The sequence below is a fragment of the Bufo gargarizans genome, chromosome 1 (assembly GCF_014858855.1).
Source record: "Bufo gargarizans isolate SCDJY-AF-19 chromosome 1, ASM1485885v1, whole genome shotgun sequence".
NCBI classification, from domain to species: Eukaryota; Metazoa; Chordata; class Amphibia; order Anura; family Bufonidae; genus Bufo; species Bufo gargarizans.
The window spans coordinates 423,890,527-423,910,824 of record NC_058080.1 but is presented as its reverse complement, the minus strand read 5'-3'; the positions used below and the strand labels follow the sequence as shown (position 1 = coordinate 423,910,824).

At 41.9% G+C, this 20,298-nt stretch overlaps 1 protein-coding gene across 2 annotated transcripts in view; it reads right to left on the bottom strand.

Annotated features, from left to right (window-relative positions):
- The window catches only part of SVEP1 (sushi, von Willebrand factor type A, EGF and pentraxin domain containing 1), a 250,409-nt gene that overhangs the window by 41,112 nt on the left and 188,999 nt on the right, over positions 1–20,298 (bottom strand). Inside the window, exons 26-29 of one of the 2 annotated variants that reach the window (XM_044271731.1) lie at positions 19,421–19,594; positions 14,560–14,733; positions 7,608–7,784; positions 4,205–4,375 (exon numbers count right to left, since the gene is read on the bottom strand). In XM_044271731.1, coding sequence (XP_044127666.1) covers positions 4,205–4,375; positions 7,608–7,784; positions 14,560–14,733; positions 19,421–19,594 — 696 coding nt within the window. Of the gene's footprint in view, positions 1–4,204; positions 4,376–7,607; positions 7,785–14,559; positions 14,734–19,420; positions 19,595–20,298 lie in introns of those variants that run through there. The other variant, XR_006387049.1, reaches the window with a different exon arrangement.

Here is a 20,298-nt window from a genome sequence, read left to right as displayed (position 1 = left end):
GTACTTATTAAATAGTAAAACACTCGGTAACACTGACATGGAAAAATGAATAAACAGCAAACTAAGCTGCAAAAAACAGTGTCAGGCAGCTGCTGCCAAGGCCAATAAGATAATGGGTTGCATCAAAAGGGGCATAGATGCCCGTGATGAGAACATAGTCCTACCACTTTACAAATCGCTAGTCAGACCACACATGGAGTACTGTGTACAGTTCTGGGCTCCAGTGAACAAAGCAGACATAGCAGAGCTGGAGAGGGTCCAGAGGAGGGCAACTAAAGTAATAACTGGAATGGGGCAACTACAGTACCCTGAAAGATTATCAAAATTAGGGTTATTCACTTTAGAAAAAAGACGACTGAGAGGAGATCTAATTAATATGTATAAATATATCAGGGGACAGTACAGAGATCTATCCCATCATCTATTTATCCCCAGGACTGTGACTGTGACGAGGGGACATCCTCTGCGTCTGGAGGAAAGAAGGTTTGTACACAAACATAGAAGAGGATTCTTTACGGTAAGAGCAGTGAGACTATGGAACTCTCTGCCTGAGGAGGTGGTGATGGTGAGTACAATAAAGGAATTCAAGAGGGGCCTGGATGTATTTCTGGAGCGTAATAATATTACAGGCTATAGCTACTAGAGAGGGGCCTGGATGTATTTCTGGAGCGTAATAATATTACAGGCTATAGCTACTAGAGAGGGGTCGTTGATCCAGGGAGTTATTCTGATTGCCTGATTGGAGTCGGGAAGGAATTTTTATTCCCCTAAAGTGGGGAAAATTGGCTTCTACCTCACAGTTTTTTTTTGCCTTTCTCTGGATCAACTTGCAGGATGACAGGCCGAACTGGATGGACAAATGTCTTTTTTCGGCCTTATGTACTATGTTACTATGTTACTAGCTGAATGGTCACCATTCGTCAGAGGGATAACTTCTGGCTTTCCACCTTGTTGGACCCTCTGTACCGGTCCAAAATGGGAGCCTTTTTTACACCCGCTGAGAGGGAGGACAAACTTAATTACTATATAGACATTCTATCATTCTATGTAGTCAGTTGGCCGCTGCCTATTTGCGCCATAGTCCATCCTCTCGCAGGTCTGACCGGGGGGGGGGGCCTCTGCGCTCTCTGCGCCTCTGTCACAGTGCGACACCATAGACTATCATTACAATAAATGTTGCGCGACATGAATGTTGCACGACACATGTCACAATGTAGTTGTACCCTTTTTGTTGTGCAGCAAATATTACTGTGTAGTTAGAGCCTAAAATTTGTTGCTCAGTCTCCGCCATTGTCCTGTGAGCTGAGTGAGCATAGGGAGAGATGTGGCCAGCGCTCAGAACAGTGTTGGTAAAAACTATTAATAGAAGAATATTGAAGAGGGAGAGTGTAGAAACAGTGCATGGATACTGCAGGGAGAGTGCAGGGAGACTTATTCTGTGTCAGTTTTAATTATTTATTCTTACATTTACTTATTCCTACATCAGCTATAAACTAAGATATGTAATTCAATACCAATAAGATGGAAGCCTTTATTATTCTACTGCCAGCATGCCAACCAATACCATCCAGTCTTCACCCCTTAGTAGGGCCAGGAATTAAAGGGGTTATCAGACACCTGAAATGTTCCCCCATATGCCCAGGCCCCTCACACATACTGTAATGTACTTACCTGGCTCCCTGCCACCCGCATTGCTTCTGAAGCAAGCCTGCACGGCCACCGCTGCATCTGCTTGTCGCGCAGATGAAAACATCTGGTGCCAGGGTGGAGGTTAGCCAATGGCAGGCGGTGACTGGGATGAGCCTCCCTAGAGTCACCAGCGATGCTAGGGAGGCTCGTCCCCATCACCGCCTGCTATTAGCTGTTGCACCACAATCTGCTCCTGAAAATGTCAACTCAAAATTGGAACCATGGTGACCGACAACGGGAAGAACATGGTGTTGGTGCTGCGTCAAGGAGGGCTGAGCCATGTGCTCTGCATAGCGCATGTGTTCAATCTGGTTGTCAAGCGGTTCCTAAAGTCTTCCACCCATCTGCAAGGCATCCTAAAAATGTCCAGGAAACTTTGCATGCACTTCAAACACAACCTCCTTGAACTGCAGCAACAGAACGGCGTCCCCCAACATAGGCTGACATAAGACGTTTCCACATGTTGGCATTCCACCCTCCATATGTTAGACTAATTATACGAAGAGAGAATGGCCATAAACGATTTATTGTACTCCCCTGTGTAACTTCGATGTCAGCCAGTGGCAGCTCATGGGTGACACCTACCGTTTGCTAAGGCCATTTGAGGAGGCCACGTTATTTGTCAGTCACCAGGACTATGGGATGAACAATGTCATTCCACTGCTTCTTGTCCTGGAACAGATGCTGGTAAATCTAGCTGCTCAGGGGACTGGAGATGTGGCGCCTACATCTCACGGCCACATGAGCCTTTTTGGGGCTGAACTGGAGGAGGAGGAGAACATTGGAGCAAAAGCAATGTGTAGCGAAATGGGTGGTTTTTCTACACAGATCACAGGAGAGGAGGAACAGGAGCAGCCAGAGGAGCATCAGGGAGATGAGGAGGATGAGGCAGATGACCCAGGCACACATTGGCAGTATGCAGTGGAGATGGAGGCAGGGAGTCCCTCCGAGTCACTTGCGCAAATGGCCTGATGCATGCTCACTTGCTTGGGTAGTGACAGCTAGTGACAGAAATAAGCAAATAACGCCATATCAGCATGGCTTCGTGAGGGATCGATCATGTCAAACAAATTTAATCAATTTCTATGAGGAGGTAAGTTCTAGACTTGACAGCGGCGAATCAATGGATGTCGTGTATCTGGACTTCTCCAAAGCATTTGACACTGTACCACATAAAAGGTTAGTATATAAAATGAGAATGCTTGGACTGGGAGAAAACGTCTGTAAGTGGGTAAGTAACTGGCTCAATGATAGAAAACAGAGGGTGGTTATCAACGGTACACACTCAGATTGGGTCACTGTCACTAGTGGAGTACCTTCAGGGGTCAGTATTAGGCCCTATTCTCTTCAACATATTTATTAATGATCTTGTAGAAGGCTTGCATAGTAAAATATCAATTTTCGCAGATGACACTAAACTGTGTAAAGTAATTAACACTGATGAGGACAGTATACTACTACAGAGGGATCTGGATAGATTGGAGGCTTGGGCAGATAAGTGGCAGATGAGGTTTAACACTGACAAATGTAAAGTTATGCACATGGGAAGGAATAATGCAAGTCACCCGTACTTATTAAATAGTAAAACACTCGGTAACACTGACATGGAAAAATGAATAAACAGCAAACTAAGCTGCAAAAACCAGTGTCAGGCAGCTGCTGCCAAGGCCAATAAGATAATGGGTTGCATCAAAAGGGGCATAGATGCCCGTGATGAGAACATAGTCCTACCACTTTACAAATCGCTAGTCAGACCACACATGGAGTACTGTGTACAGTTCTGGGCTCCAGTGAACAAAGCAGACATAGCAGAGCTGGAGAGGGTCCAGAGGAGGGCAACTAAAGTAATAACTGGAATGGGGCAACTACAGTACCCTGAAAGATTATCAAAATTAGGGTTATTCACTTTAGAAAAAAGACGACTGAGGGGAGATCTAATTAATATGTATAAATATATCAGGGGACAGTACAGAGATCTATCCCATCATCTATTTATCCCCAGGACTGTGACTGTGACGAGGGGACATCCTCTGCGTCTGGAGGAAAGAAGGTTTGTACACAAACATAGAAGAGGATTCTTTACGGTAAGAGCAGTGAGACTATGGAACTCTCTGCCTGAGGAGGTGGTGATGGTGAGTACAATAAAGGAATTCAAGAGGGGCCTGGATGTATTTCTGGAGCGTAATAATATTACAGGCTATAGCTACTAGAGAGGGGCCTGGATGTATTTCTGGAGTGTAATAATATTACAGGCTATAGCTACTAGAGAGGGGTCGTTGATCCAGGGAGTTATTCTGATTGCCTGATTGGAGTCGGGAAGGAATTTTTATTCCCCTAAAGTGAGGGCTTTCCACCTTGTTGTAGTTCTAAGTTCTATGTTCTAAGTTCTATGAGGACTGTAATGACTTAATTGTCCTAGATACACTAAGAAAGAGGAGCAATCATATGATTGAGTTCATGTGCAAAAAAACATTCATAAATAACTCATAACTTATAGTGTAGCACTGTAAAGTACCTTTGCAGGAAGGAGGTGTGGTCCATGTCTGATTTTCCAAACATACACTTCTAAATGATCCCTCTAACATGTATCCACTGTAACATGAGTATGTCACCATGTCTCCATAATGATGAAACAATCCTCGGATCAGTGCATTTTGCACATGAACAGGTGGACCACAAGATATTTCTGGAAAATAAATGCAATTATAATCCAGTATTTATCTAGACACCATTTGGCACTCTTTGGGTAGTGTTGGGCTCTATGTGGGCAAGGTATGGTGCTCTATAGGTACCTAGACTGTAAGATGCATTTTTCGACTTTCAATTAGTTGTGAAAGTTGAGATTATTAGAAGCCTTGATCAAGTTCTGCAATTGCTTAAAATAAAGCACAATAAAGACCAGTCTTCCTGCCACTAAGCAGCAGTGGTGACGTGCCAGTATAGGGCACATGATCGCTGCAGCCAATAACTGTGCTCAGTAGTCATCCACTGAGGACAGTGTTTGGCTGCAGCAGTCATTGGCTGCAGCAGCCTGCATGTTACTGTTTCGATGACATGCACAGTGATGTGTAGGTGTACAGTACGTGAGTGCTGCAGTCAATGTCCTCAGTTATATATATATTTACTATAATTTTTTACTATATCTAATGCAATTTGCAATTGGTTAATTATCTCAGACAACCGATTTAATTCTGCATTACAGTCTGAATGTGTCCACACAGCTAGAACCACAACACTCTCAATTACCGCTTCCTGCCCTGTGCTTGCATTCATTCAAGCAGATTGCAGACCTCAGGGTCCCTTCTCTGATACCATATAGAAGGGATTCCCACCCATGAAACTACCTCTGTTATCCAGAAAAGAGTGGAAACACAGAGATTGTCCGTCTGAATCACAGAATCCAAGGAGATCAGCTGTAGTGGCATTGGTAGGTAAAAACATCCTGAATGTTTTGTCCAGATCCCTGAACATAGTGGCCACCAACCATACAACTGTATCGCTATCTTCATGGCAGTTATATAATCTAATACTGTGGCGGGACATGGGAAGATAGCTTTCTTCTCTGCTGTGCACTATCTTAGACCACTAGGCCTGAAACCTATAAGGCAATAGAATGATGTAGGTGGATGCAAAGAAATGACATTATCATTCGATGCCATTGCGACTGCCCACACCAAGATGCAGGTAGTGCATTGACTTAGATTGCAGCTGCTTGAGCTGGGTGCAGACATCTCATGCCACAGGCCGGAAGAGGCCTGTGGCCTGCATCGCAAATGGCAGCACGGAGCTGAGAGTCAGGTGAATATATTTTATTTTCCTTCATTGCTCTGGGTGAAGATAATGCTGGGGCACTATGGGGGAAATGGAACTACAGGAGGGCACTATAAGTGCTGAGGCCACTTCAGGGGGCACTATAAGCACTGAGGGCAGTACAGAGGACATTATAACTACTGGGCACCATAGGGGCATTATACCTATTGGGGCACTATAGAGGACATTATATTTACTGGGGGCACTATAGGAGGAATTAAACCTACTATGGGAACTATAGGAGGCATTATAGCTACTAGACGCACTGCATAGATAATTATAACTACTGGTGGACACTACAGGAGGGCATTATAACGACTTTGAGTACTATATGGGGCTATTATAACTACTGGGTCAGTACAGGGTACAATTATAATTAGTAGAAGCACTAAAGGGGCATTATACTTGCTGGAATTAATAGAGGGGCATTATAACTACTGGGGATACTATAAGGGGCAATATAACTAATGGGGGAACGGGGGAACTTTAGGGGGCATTATAACTTCTGGGCCTTCACTAGGGAGACCTTATGGAGGGGCCTTATTACTACTGGTGGGTATATGGAGATATACTACTTGGGGTTCTATGGGGACATTATTATTCTGCACAATATGGAGGGCACTACTACTAATGGGAACACTCTTTGGGAGCATTATCACTGTAGGAGGCAATTTTATTTATAAGGACACTCTAGGAGAGAATTTTTACTATTGGTGTGACTATTGGGAGCACTTTGGGGACTATCTGTATAGCATATATGTTATCTAAAGGGGTTGTCCAGGTTCAGAGCTGAACCTGGACATATGGCCATTTTCATTCAGGCAGCCCCCTTGATATGAGCATTGGAGCATTTCATGATTCACGATTCATCACAGGGCAAATGCTTTTTAAGGAGATCCTGTGATGTACTGGGCTCTCCATAGGTTAAGCTAGGCGGAAACTTCCACCTAGCAGTGAGCCCAGTGATGTCATCGGCACTGATGGGTGGGCTTTAGTGCTGCCCTAGCCTGTAAAATGGCTAGGGCAGCGCTACAGCCTGCCCATCAGTGCCGATGAAGTCACCGTCAACACTGTTAGGCGGAAGCCTCCGCCTAGCAGTGTGAAAATATAAACAAAGTAGTCCTTGCCTTTCACGATCCAGCACTGGGCAAGAGAGAGCATCGGAGCATGAAATGCTCCCATACTTATATCAGAAGGGCCGGAGAGGTAAAAATGGGGATATGTCCGGGTTCTGCTCTGTACAACCCCTTTAAATATAGTATTTTGAGGCAGCAGCAGTATAACACTGTTGGGGCACCAGGAAGAGGAGGATGATATAAAAGTAAGGAACTTAAAAAGTCTGTGTGGCAAACTCTGCAGAGATGGGAAGTGGATGAAAGAAGCCATCATAGCTGTTTGGATCAAATGGAGAAAAACAGAAAAGAGAACATGTATAATCAGAAGAGATATCACTGGATGTAAAAGGTATGTGTGTAACCTCTCTTGCTGTAAATCTCCATGGAACTAATGGCACTTTCGATGGCGCATTCACACAACCATATGAATAGACCCACATCTGTTCCGCAATTCTGCAGAATGGGTGCGGACCCCTTCATTTCAATGGGGCCGCAAAAGATGCGGAAAATACACCGTGTGCTGTCCGAATCTGTTGTTCTGTTCCTTAGTCCCGCAAAAAATATAGAGCATGTCCTATTTTTGTCTGCAATCGTGGACAAGAATGATTATTTCTAGAATGGGCTGCCCGTTCCATTCCGCAAATTGCGGAAAGTACACGGGCAGCATCCTTGTTTTGCGGATCTACATTTTGCGGACAGCAAAATACGGCACGGTCATGTGAATGCACCCTAATAATAATATGTAGCACTGTATTCTCTTGTATATGTGATAGCACTGAATGTAAAGTCTATTCAAATATGCTTTAAGCATCGTGGTTGGATCGAGAAATTGGGCCTCAAATCTTTTCAGACCCTAGCAACATCTCAAATTAGCTGATTGCCTAGGTGACTAGATTTAGAGAAGGGTTTGTCCAGGTAGGATATACTTTAAGGTAAATCTTTCTGCACATAATCCATTGATGTACTTGTGAAAATGTACAAGATGAGACTTACTTTCGCATTTAGCATTTGATTCTGTCCAGGTTAAATCAGCATTGCAAGTTATAACGGCTTGGCCAGTAAGGCGATAGCCCTTTCGACATTTTATGGATAACTTTTGGCCAACATAGAATTCGGTTTCGGTCAGAATTGCATTGTCAGGGATCACAAATGGCACAGGACAAGGGTTTGCTGGTATAAAAAAAAAAAGCAAATATAAATTACATTAACTGGATAAATATTATTGACATTGAACTGGCCTTACTGTATTTATTGTGCTACAAATATTCCTTTCAATTCCTCCTTTATAGCTTCTCTTGAACAGTTTTAAGCACACATTTTTTTAACATACCATTTTTTCACATACTGCATAATAGATTTTACTGGCAGATAAAATTAATTTGGAGATGATTTAATTTGCCTATACCACTCAAAATATATTGAGTATATATATTGTTAATTAACTGGTTTACCACTACATTAGCTTTACATGCTGATTAGACTCTTCACATTTTATTTGCGAACTACGCATGTACATTTGAGATGTATCCAGATGTGAAATGCAGCATTCCTGTGGCATTCTTCCTACCTAACTATGTAGAAATGTGATTAGTCCCACACTGATCACTAGTCGTACACACATTCATCCATCATACATAATATACAGTAAATGCTTCTCATATGCAATATCTCACAAAAGTTAGTAAGCCCCTCACATTTTTGTAAATATTTTATTATATATTTTCATGGGACAACCCTGAAGAAATGACACTTTGATACAATGTAAAGTAGTCAGTGTACAGCTTGTATAACTGTAAATGTGGTGTGCCCTCAAAATAACTCAACACCCAGCCATTAATGTCTAACCCGCTGGCAACAAAAGAGAGTACACCCCTAAGTAAAAAGGGGCAATGTGCCCAATTAGCCAATGTCATGTGACTCATTAGTGTTACAAGGTCTCAGGTGTGAATGTGGAGCGGGTGTGTTAAATTAAGAGTTATCGCTCTCACACTCTCTCATACTGGTCACTGGAAGTTCAACATGGCACCTCATGTCAACGAACTCTCTGAGGATCTGAAAAAAAGAATTGCTGGTCTACATAAATATGGCATAGGCCTGTGATGGCTAACCTCGGCACTCCAGCTGTGGTAAAACTACAACTCCCAAGATGTACACTTGCTTGGCCATTCTCAGACCTCCATAAAAATGAATGGAACATGCTGGGAGTCATAGTTGCACCACAGCTGGAGTGCTGGAGGTTAGCCATCACAGGCCTGGGCTATAAAAAGATTGCCAACACCCTGAAACTGAGCTGCAGCATGGTGGCCAAGACCATACAGCGGTTCCACTCCAGGTTCCAGTCAGAACAGGCCTCGCCATGGTCGACCAAAGAAGCTCATGCACATGCTCAGTGTCATATCCAGAGGTTGCCACACATTGCATCAAATTGATCTGCATAGCTGTCTTCTCAGAAGGAAGCCTCTTCTAAAGATAATGCACAAGAAAGCACGCTTTGCTGAAGACAAGCAGACTAAGGACATGGATTCCTGGGACCATGTCCTGTGGTCTGATGAGAACAAGATAAACTTACTTGGTTTGGATAGTGTCAAGAGTGTGTGGTGGCAACCAGGTGAAGAGTACAAAGACAAGTGTGTCTTGCCTACAGTCAAGCATGGTGGTTGGAGTTTCATGGTTTGGGGCTGCATGAGTGCTGCCGGCTGTGGAGAGCTACAGTTCAGTGAGGGAACCATGAATGCCAACATGTACTGTGTGACAGACTGAAGCAGAGAACGAACCTCTCCCTTCAGAAACTGGCACCCAGGGTAGTATTCCAACATGATAATGACTCCAAACACACCTCCACGACGACCACTGCCTTGCTAAAGAAACTGAGGGTAAAAGTGCTGGACTGGCCAAGAATGTCTCCAGACCTAAACCCTATTGAGCATCTGTGGGGCATCCTGGAAGGTGGAGGAGCACAATGTCTCTAACATTCACCAACTTTGTGATGTCGTCATGGAGGAGTGGAAGGGGATTCAAGTGGCAACCTGTGAAGCTCCATTAAACTCAATGCCCAAGAGGCAGTGCTGGAAAATAATGGTGGCCACGCAAAATATTGACACTTTGGACACAATTTGGCCATTTTTACTTAAGGGTTTGCTCACTTTTGTTGCCAGCGGTTTAGACATTAATTGCTGTGTAGTGAGTTATTTTGAGGGCACACCAAATTTGGAAAGCAAAGCTTTTTAATGCGTTTTGCACGCGCGTGAGAAAAATCGGCATGTTTGGTACCCACAGAAGTTCGGGTTTCGGTTCAGTATTCTGTAAATTTTATAACATGGTTATAAGGCAAAATAATAGCATTCTTTAATACAGAATGCTTAGTAAAAGGTCAATTGAGAGTTAAAAAAATAAAATAAAATATGTAACTCACCTCCTCCAATTGATCGCGTAGCTGCCAGTCTCCTGTTCTTTCTTCAGGACCTGTCAAAGGACCTGTGGCGACACCACTGTGCTCATCACATGGTCCATCACCATGGTGATTGATCATGTGATGTATCATGTGATGAGCACAGTGATGTCACCACAGGTCCTTTGACAGGTCCTGAAGAAAGAACAGGAGACCAGCAGCTATGCGATCAATTTGAGGAGGTGAGTTATTTTTTATTTATTTTTTTCAACCCTCAGATGACCTTCTACTAAGCATTCTGTAATAAAGAATGCTATTATTTTTCCTTATAATCATGTTATAAGGGAAAATAATACAATGAATAGACTTTCATCCTAGCACCCATGTGTAAAAATCGCACCAGAACCGCACTTGCTTGCGGATGCTTGCGATTTTCACCCAGCCCCTTTAACTTCTATGGGGCCTGCGTTGCGTGAAAAACGCACAATATAGAGCTTGCTGCGATTTTCACGCAACTCACAAGTGATGCGTGAAAATCACCGCTCATGCACACCCCAATAGAAATGAATGGGTCCGGATTCAGTGCGGGTGCAATGCGTTCAGCTCACGCATTGCACCCGCGTGGAAAACTCGCCAGTGTGAAAGATGCCTAACTACTTTGCATTGTATCAAAGTGTCATATCTTCAGTGTTGTCCCATGAAAAGATATAATAAAATATTTACAAAAATGTGAGGGTTGTACTCACTTTCGTAAAATACTGTATACTTCTCCTACTTTTTGTTCTTTTATTTTGGAAACAAAGATAAATGAAACAAATAATAAGAGATGGTTGAGAGAACAGCATGACATATATGTAAACCCTGAAGGGTATCTGTTGGCTATGGCATCATGATTAAAGGGGTTTTCTCACTTCAGCAAATAGCATTTATTACGTAGAGGAAGTTAATATAAGCCACTTACTAATGTATTGTTATTATTCATATTGCTTCCTTTGCTGGCTGGATTCATTTTTCCATCACATTATACACTGCTCATTTCCATGATTACGACCACCCTGTCCAGCAGTGAATGTTGTTTCCACACTACAGGAAAAAGCATTGGCCTCTCTGGGGGCAGGATCGGGGGACCGCACATCGACTAGTGCATTTTCCTACAGTATACTGCTGGATTGCAAGGTGGCCGTAACCATGGAAACGAACAGTGAACAATGTAATGGAAAAATGAATCCAGCCACCAAAGGAAGCAATATGGAAACATTAGCAAGTGTCTTGTATTAACTTCCTATACATAATAAATGCTAGTTACTGAAGTGACACAACCCCTTTAAGCTTTGCTACTTAAACTGCTAATTAATGCTGGGCTCACTTGCTACAATATTTTTTTTAGATCAAATTAGTTCAAATCACATATATTGCTAATGATTATACATTATACATTATTATACGTTATACACTCAATGACAAAGAAATCACCAACGAAGAGTTGTTGTAATTGAAAGAAAGTGTATTTGTGAATGTAATGATGATATACTGTATGTACAGTCAGGTCCATAAATATTGGGACATTGACACAATTCTAACATTTTTGGCTCTATACACCACCACAATCGATTTGAAATGAAACAAACAAGATGTGCTTTAATTTGAAGGTATTTACATCCAAATCAGGTGAACGGTGTAGGAATTACAACAGTTTGCCTATGTGCCTCCCACTTGTTAAAGGACCAAAAGTAATGGGACAGAATAATAATCATAAATCAAACTTTCACTTTGCAGTCAATTACAGCCTGAAGTCTGGAATACATAAACATCACCAGATGCTGGGCTTCATCCCTGGTGATGCTTTGCCAGGCCTCTACTGCAACTATCTTCAGTTCCTGCTTGTTCTTGGGGCATTTTCCCTTCAGTTTTGTCTTCAGAAAGTGAAATGCATGCTCCATCATATTCAGGTCAGGTGATTGACTTGGCCATTGCATAACATTCCACTTCTTTCCCTTAAAAAAACTCTTTGGTTGCTTTTGCAGTATGCTTTGGGTCATTGTCCATCTGCACTGTGAAGCGCTGTCCAATGAGTTCTAAAGCATTTGGCTGAATATGAGCAGATAATATTGCCCGAAACACTTCAGAATTCATCCTGCTGCTTTTGTCAGCTATCACATCATCAATAAATACAAGAGAACCAGTTCAATTGGCAGCCATACATGCCCACGCCATGACACTACCACCACCATGCTTCACTGATGAGGTGGTATGCTTAGGATCATGAGCAGTTCCTTTTCTTCTCCATACTCTTCTCTTACCATCACTCTGGTACAAGTTGATCTTGGTCTCATCTGTCTATAGGATGTTGTTCCAGAACTGTGAAGGCTTTTTCAGATGTCGTTTGGCAAACTCTAATCTGGCCTTCCTGTTTTTGAGGCTCACCAATATCTTGTGGTGAACCCTCTGTATTCACTCTGGTGAAATCTTCTCTTGATTTTTGACTTTGACACACATACACCTACCTCCTGGAGAGTGTTCTTGATCTGGCCAACTCTTGTGAAGGGTGTTTTTTTCACCAGGGAAAGAATTCTTCGGTCATCCACCACAGTTTTCCATGGTCTTCTGGGTCTTTTGGTGTTGCTGAGCTCACCGGTCCGTTCCTTCTTTATAAGAATGTTCCAAACTGTTGTTTTGGCCATGCCTAATGTTTTTGCTATCTCTCTGATAGGTTTGTTTTGCTTTTTCAGCTTAATGATAGCTTGCTTCACTGATAGTGACAGTTCTTTGGATCTCATCTTGACAGTTGACAGCAAAAGATTCCAAATGTAAATAGCACACTTGAAATGAACACTGGACCTTTTATCTGCTCATTGTAATTGGGATAATGAGGGAATAACACACACCTGGCCATGGAACAGCTGAGATGCCAATTGTCCCATTACTTTTGGTTTCTTAACAAGTGGGTGTCACATATGCAAACTGTTGTAATTCCTACACCGTTCACCTGATTTGGATGTAAATACCTTCAAATTAAAGCACATCTTGTTTGTTTCATTTCAAATCCATTGTGGTGGTATATAGAGCCAAAAATTGTAGAATTGTGTCAATGTCCCAATATTTATGGACCTGATTGTAAGTGATTACAATGTAAGAGCGAAAAAATAAGTTTATTAGGGAAAACTGTACAATTGACTGCAGGCTCTAGTACCCTGTTGGGCCACCTGTAGCCTGAATCCAAGATGTGACCAGGTTCTGTATAGTATCCTGTGGCACATTTGCCCACAGATTTTAAAGCTGAGCCTGTAGATCCTGCACAATCAAATTTGCCAAAGCTGGTCCCATAAATGCTAAATTTTCGATTGGCAATAAATATGGAGACTGGGCAGGGAAAGAAAGTGTTGCAATCTGTTGGAAACATTTGTAGGCAACCATTCCTGTGTGTAGGAAATCATTGTCTTGCTGAAAAATGGTCTTTGGTAGCCCTGCCATGAGAGGCAGCACACGTGCAGGGTGTCCTGAACGGACAGTCATATGCAATGGCTCCCCAAATCATCACACCATCAGGTGGAGCAGTGTGTCACTCCATAGCAAAGGCAGGATTGAAGCTCTCGCCACAAGGCTCAATACTTGAACTTGACCATCGTGGAACCCCAAATAAAACCTGGATTGGTCACTAAAGACAGTACCATGTCAGTCTGTAGCAGTCCAGGTTTCATTTTCATGACACTGCAAATGAATGCTACAGTAGCTGTCTGTCAATGGTAGGACACATAATGGATGCTGTGACACCAAATTACCTTCTACTAAGTGCCTGGAAAAGGTCTGGGAAGAGACAAGGGAGTGTAATGAAGGTGTCACCTGTGTCTGGACAATGAGATGGTGGAAGCTACACGTTCTTGTATGCAGGACAAACAATCCTCTTACTGATGGTCTGTCTAGGGCTGTTTGCCATCTGTGAGTGCCCTTGCATAACCACTGCTCACAACAACTCCTAACAGCTAGGTTAGAATGACCTAGATACTGGCCAATTCATCAAAATAACCATCCTGCTTCTCTCAGTCCAACTATATACCCCCTCTCAAAGTTTCTTAACTAGGCAACATGTCTTTGAGTGTGTCATACAGTTAATTCTAGCAGTCAATGATCTCTCACTAAGAGGTATACTACCCAAAAGTATCACCTGAGAGCCTTTTTATAGGGCAGTGGGGGCAGCCACACTGTACTAATTTACATATTTGTCTGAGACATAACTGCACACTCATTTCTGCAGCAATCCAACATTTCTATCTAATTGAGCTATGTATTTTTTTTGTCAATGAGTGTAGTTAAAAGGAGGTAGCCTTACGAAAACTCATTTGTTTACAAAATGTAAAAAAATCTTAATAAAAATAATTTCAGACTTTTATGCAGTTATATGCCTTATCACATTGAAATATACAGTATTAGTACCATACACATAAGCCATGTGATACTGAACCAAATAGGATCCTCTGAATCTGATCTGCATGCCATCCAAAGTACAAAAATGAAGTAGACAGGAATATGCGTGAAAAGATAAATAATATAAACACACACGTTTACACAGAGGCGCAGGATGACTCCATCTTCCATTTTCTGAGCATCTGGCAACATCTTCCCCTTCCAAACTATACCCACTATTACAATGGTACTTTACAGTGCTACGGACAGTATTACTTTCATACTCAACGCGTCCATTTTGTAAATCATTTGGGATTTCACATCTGGTCTCTGAAAAGAAAGACTTTTTTGAGATCATTGTACATAAAATAGCTAGTTAGACAGCATTGTTTAGTTACAGCTTGTGCTAAAGGGCACATTATTTTTAATTTGAAATCTGTTTCACAGGAAAAAAAAGGATTATAGCCAATTCTTGTGGTGGTTTCCATGTGGAAACTGTGGCAAATATTCACATGAAGATATAACTACCTTTTGAATGGGGCTTAGGTTGGTTGACATCACATTTTTAACATCCGTTTAATGGATACATTGTACAAATAAGAAAACGAAAGTGCAGAACACCACGCTTTTTTATCCTTCATAGCCCTCTATGCCCACTGTATGCCATCACCCTGTTAATGTATATGTTTTTTGTATATGTTAAATAGATGGCAAAAAGGGGAAGCCTTAATCAGTAGTGTTGATCGAGCACCAAAGTGCTTGTGTGCTCTGGACAAACACATCGGTATGCTCGTGTGCTCTACCGAGCACCCGAGCACAATGGAAGTCAACGGGAGAACCCCATTCACCCCCTGCTCGGAAGAGAAGAGGGTGTCTGGTTCACAAAAAAAGGTCAGAAATTGATGGAAACCCATCAAAATGGTTTGGAAACAGCATTAAGAGGATAGCTGGATGCGTCTTGGACTCCTATTATCTACAAAATACAATAGACAACCACACAAAGGCTATATGCCAAAAGCCAGGTATGGGCAGCCTTGTGCACTATGAGACATTCCAAACAATGTTTATGCAAATGAGTTTTTTCATGACAAAACCGTACAGAAAGGTTATTGATTATTATGTTAGGACAATTAGAAAACTTTTTGTCTCCCTAGTGATATTGATCTAGGTGCACAGGTCCACCCAAGCCATCCAACAGATCTGAAGTAACTTTGAGGCTTACTGGCTCTTAGTCGGATGAGAGCTGGTTTGGAATATCTCATAGTGCACAAGGCTGCCATTGTAAGGTATGCTGACTAAGCCTGTCATCTGTCTCATGGATAGATTGTTGGCTTGCATATACCTGGCTTTTGGCATATAGCCTTTGTGTGGTTGTCTATTGTATGTCGTAGATAATAGGAGTCCAAGACGCATTCCAAACCATTTTGATGGGGTTTCCAACTTTCCATCAATTTTAACCTTATTTTGTGAACCAGATACCCTCCTTTCTTCAGAGCAGGGGGTGCCTGGTTTGATGCTCGGGTCTCCCATTGACTTTCATTGTATTTAATTGTACTCGAGTACCCGCAGTAGTCGGCCGAGCACTCGGATGTCCCGAGCATAGCAATGCTTGAGCCGAACAGCAGTTCGGCAGAGCATGCTCGCTCAACACTATTAATCAGTTCATGGATCAGCAGCAGTACCAGCTGGAAATCCACAACATTTATCTGAGAGTCAGACTTGGATTTCTGCTGCAGATTTTCTTTCAAACCAGTGTTTGTTTTTTTCAGTGTAAACATGCTGTTAGAATGAGAAATTCAATGTTTTTTAATACTATTAAACCCCAAACCAAAGTCTTTGGTTCAGTATACAGTCCTGCACAAAGTGGGTAATTATAGTTACAATTTCTATAGTCATGCATAATATGCTTTAGACACTCTGAGCATGATTATTATTACAAATTATTACTGTATACTCAAGATGGATAAGGCCTACACACAACACCTAAAACCAGCAGAGCAGTACAACAGAGTTATTTAATTAACAATAAGGAAAACAGCCTAGCTAATATAACATTTGTTCTTGACTTGGTCATCTTCTGGATCACCTCATACCTCACCAACCGTAAATGTAGTGTATCCACTCATACACCACTTAGCTGTCTAACCTTCTCTCTTTTTTGTCCCTCAAGGCTTTGTCCTGGAAACCCTAGGGAACCTTACTGTTTTCCAGGTATATGTTTGGCCCATAGCTTTTAGTACAAGTTGGCTTTATATGCTGATAACACTTAAATGTACCTATCTGGGCCAGAGTTCACCTTCCAGCTATTCAGATTTTTACAGTGTCTCTCAGCCATATCTTCTTTATTTTCTCTTTACTTCATAAACCCCAATATGAAGAAAACTGAAATCTTCATCTTTGCCTCATCTAATGTCTGTTAGCACACATATTACTGTTAATGGCTTGCCGCTTCCTCAGTTTTTCACAAATCCACTTCCTGATGTGTTTTCACCATGTACTGTAAGCCACACAGTCGCTTCCTGTCACTCCAACCTCAAAACATTTCACAAGTCTACTCTTTCCTCAACCTCAAGTCAACAAAAATAATATTGCACACCCTTATTTCCTGCATGGACTACTTCAAGGGGTTGTCTGGGTTCAGAGCTGAACCTGGATATATCCCCATTTTCACTTAGGCAGCCCCTCTGATAGAAGCATCGAAACAGTTCATCCTCTGATGCTCTCTCTTGCCCTGCGCTTGATCACAAAGGGCAAGGTTTTTTTGTTTATGTTTTTACACTGCTAGGCGGAGGCTTCCACCTAGCAGTGTTGTCGGTTACATCACCGGCACTGATCGGAACGCTTTTGTGCTCTCCTAGTCATTTTACAGGCTAGGACAGCACCAAAGCCCGCCCATTAGTGCAGATGACGTCACTGGGCTCACTGCTAGGCAGAAGCCTTCGCCTGGCTTTCCCCATGAGATCCCTGTAAGTTGTCAGATCTAAAAGAAACACAAAAAACATTTACCCTGTGTGATTCAGCCCAAGCAAAGGAGAGCATTGGAGCATCAAATACTTTGATGCGCATATCAGAGGGTGATTGAAAGCTATCTCTGTATACACACTTACACAGAGAATGCTATCAATCACTGAGAACACCTCCCCTGTTTACAACTATCAGTGACTGAGCTATCTATGTATACACACTTACAGAGATAATGCTATCAATCACTGATAACACCTCCCCATGTACAGCTATCAGTGACTGACAGTTATCTCTGTATACACACTTACACAGGGAATGCTATCAATCACTGATAACACCTCCATGTGTACAGCTATCAGTGACTAACAGCTATCTATAGATACACACTTACACAGAGAATGCTATAAGTCAATGATAATACCTCCCCGTGTATATCTATAAGTGACTGACAGCTATCTATATATACACACTTACACAGGAAATGCTATCAATCACTGATAACTCCCCCGTGTACAACTATCAGTGACTGTCATCTATGTATACACACTTACACAGAGAATGCTATCAATCACTGATAACACCTCCCCTGTGTAAAACTATTAGTGACTGACATATTTATATATATACACTTACACAGTGAATGCTATCAATCACTGATAACAACTCCCCTGTGTACAACTATTATCTATGTATTATCTATGTATAGACACTTACACAGGGATTGTTATCAATCACTGGTATCATCTTCTCCGTGTATTACTGTCAGTGACTGACAGCTATCTATGTATACACACTTACACAGAGAATTCAGTCACTGATAAGACAGCCCCTGTGTACACAGGGACTGTTTTATCAGTTACTGACAACTATCTATATATACACAGAGAAAATGCTATCATTCACTGATAAGATGGCCCCATGTACAGTTGAAGTAAAAAAGAACACAGATTCTTGCACATGGCTGTGTGTTTCCCGTGGCCGTATTGCGGCCCGCATACAGCGGGTTCACAATACACGGGACACTGGCCGTGTGCGTTCTGCATCACGGATGCGGACCCATTCACTTAAATGGGTCCACAAATCCGGAGATGCGGAACAAAGGCACGGAACGGAACCCTACAAAAGCACTACGGAGTGCTTTTGTGGGGTTCCGTACCGCAAAAAGATAGAACTATCTTTTTGCGGGATGGACAGAACGTGGACCCCATTCAAGAGAATAGGGTCACGATCCGCATGTGGCATCCCCACAGTCGGTGCCCATCCATTTCGGACTGCAATTTGCGGACCGCAGCACGGGCACCGCCAGCACACGTTCGTGTGCAAGAGGCCTTAAGTGTATACATTTCAAATTTTGCTATTTTTTCCCCATAAAACTATATACAATCTGCTCAGGTTCTTCTGCTCTATAACATGCTGCTTGCAGTTTACACTTTATTTCGTGTTGACTGTTTCTCTTTAAAGCATATCATATACTTGAAGTTCAAAAAAGTCTTTTTTAAAGTCTTATGGAAACTAACAGAATATCACGTTGACTTCCAATGTGTTAAAAAATTGATATTTTATTGTCCGTGTTATGGTCATAAATTTTCCATGCACCAGTTTCCTGTCAGGAGAAAATGACTCTTTTGGTCTGGTGTTGATTCATTTGTTTTTTCTTGACACTGGAACAACAAATGCTGTTGATCAAAATGATTAATCTGTTAAAGGAAAAACTAAAAAAAACTAAACATTTTTTTCTGTTGGGACAATGAGTGGAAAAAACTGGTATCAATTTCTGACAACACATATTCTATATAGGTTATTTTTTTGTCATTTGTTATCTATGCTACAACTGAATGGATGTAAGATATTGAAGATGTAAGCATACGGTACAAATTGTTGACCCTGAATTGCTCTGCCGTATTCCTGTTTGATGGTGTTAGGTTAGGACATGTAGAGTTGCAAAATTACAGCTCATTACATGTTCATGTGACATTACTCTTTTCACTCCAAGAAATCTTTTAAACATATGGAACTTTGTTTCTTTAAATCAAAGATACTCTTAGCTACTTACTCACACACGTAGGAGATGATGGGCGCCATTGTTTATCCACATGACATATTCTATGGCTTGGACCATGAATTTCATATCCTTGGTTACAGCTATAATAAATTTCATCTTCAAAAAAGTAGCTTGTGCCATGAATGAGACCATTCTCTATTGGTTCTGGCTGGTTGCAGGAGATCCCTAAAGGAAAAAAGTTTTTAAGTAATTATAAAATATATAATATTGATTTGATGCCATTGTGCACAATAGATACCGTATGTTGTATTATGCTTGGCTTATCTCTCATTGCAATAATGACTAAATATGATTTCCATCTGTTAAAGAGGTTGTCCCATCAAAGATGTGAACCCTAGAATGATCAGCTGATCTGTTCCCCTTGTGGCACCCCCAGCAAACAGTTGATTTTGCTGGGGAATGCCAGGCAGTGGAACGGTAGTATTAAATAGCAGCCATTTTTTTTTCTCCCTCTAACCCTTTTGCTAAGGACCACCTCCTGTTTCTAGCTGAAATGGAGATAGTAGACGTCTGTTTTCTCGGATTTGTCATTCTACTTTGGAAACGTAAGTGTTTCCACTTACTTTGGAAGCTAAAGTGGGAACCAGATGAGACATGTGATCTGCCTGCAAGAAAGAAATGATAATTACTTACTTGGCAGATCCTGCACAGCTGCTCTGGTTCTCCTAGCTGGGATCTCTTTATCTTGATATCAAGTTGACAACATATGACTGCTGCAGCCAATCACTGGCCTCTTCGGTGCCCCTGTGAGGCCACTGACCGACTGCAACAGTCACGTATTGTCAACATAATTTCATTTCTGCAGCCAGGTTAATAAATCCCAGATAAGAGAACTGGAGCACTGCATGGGATCACTTCTTTATTGCAGG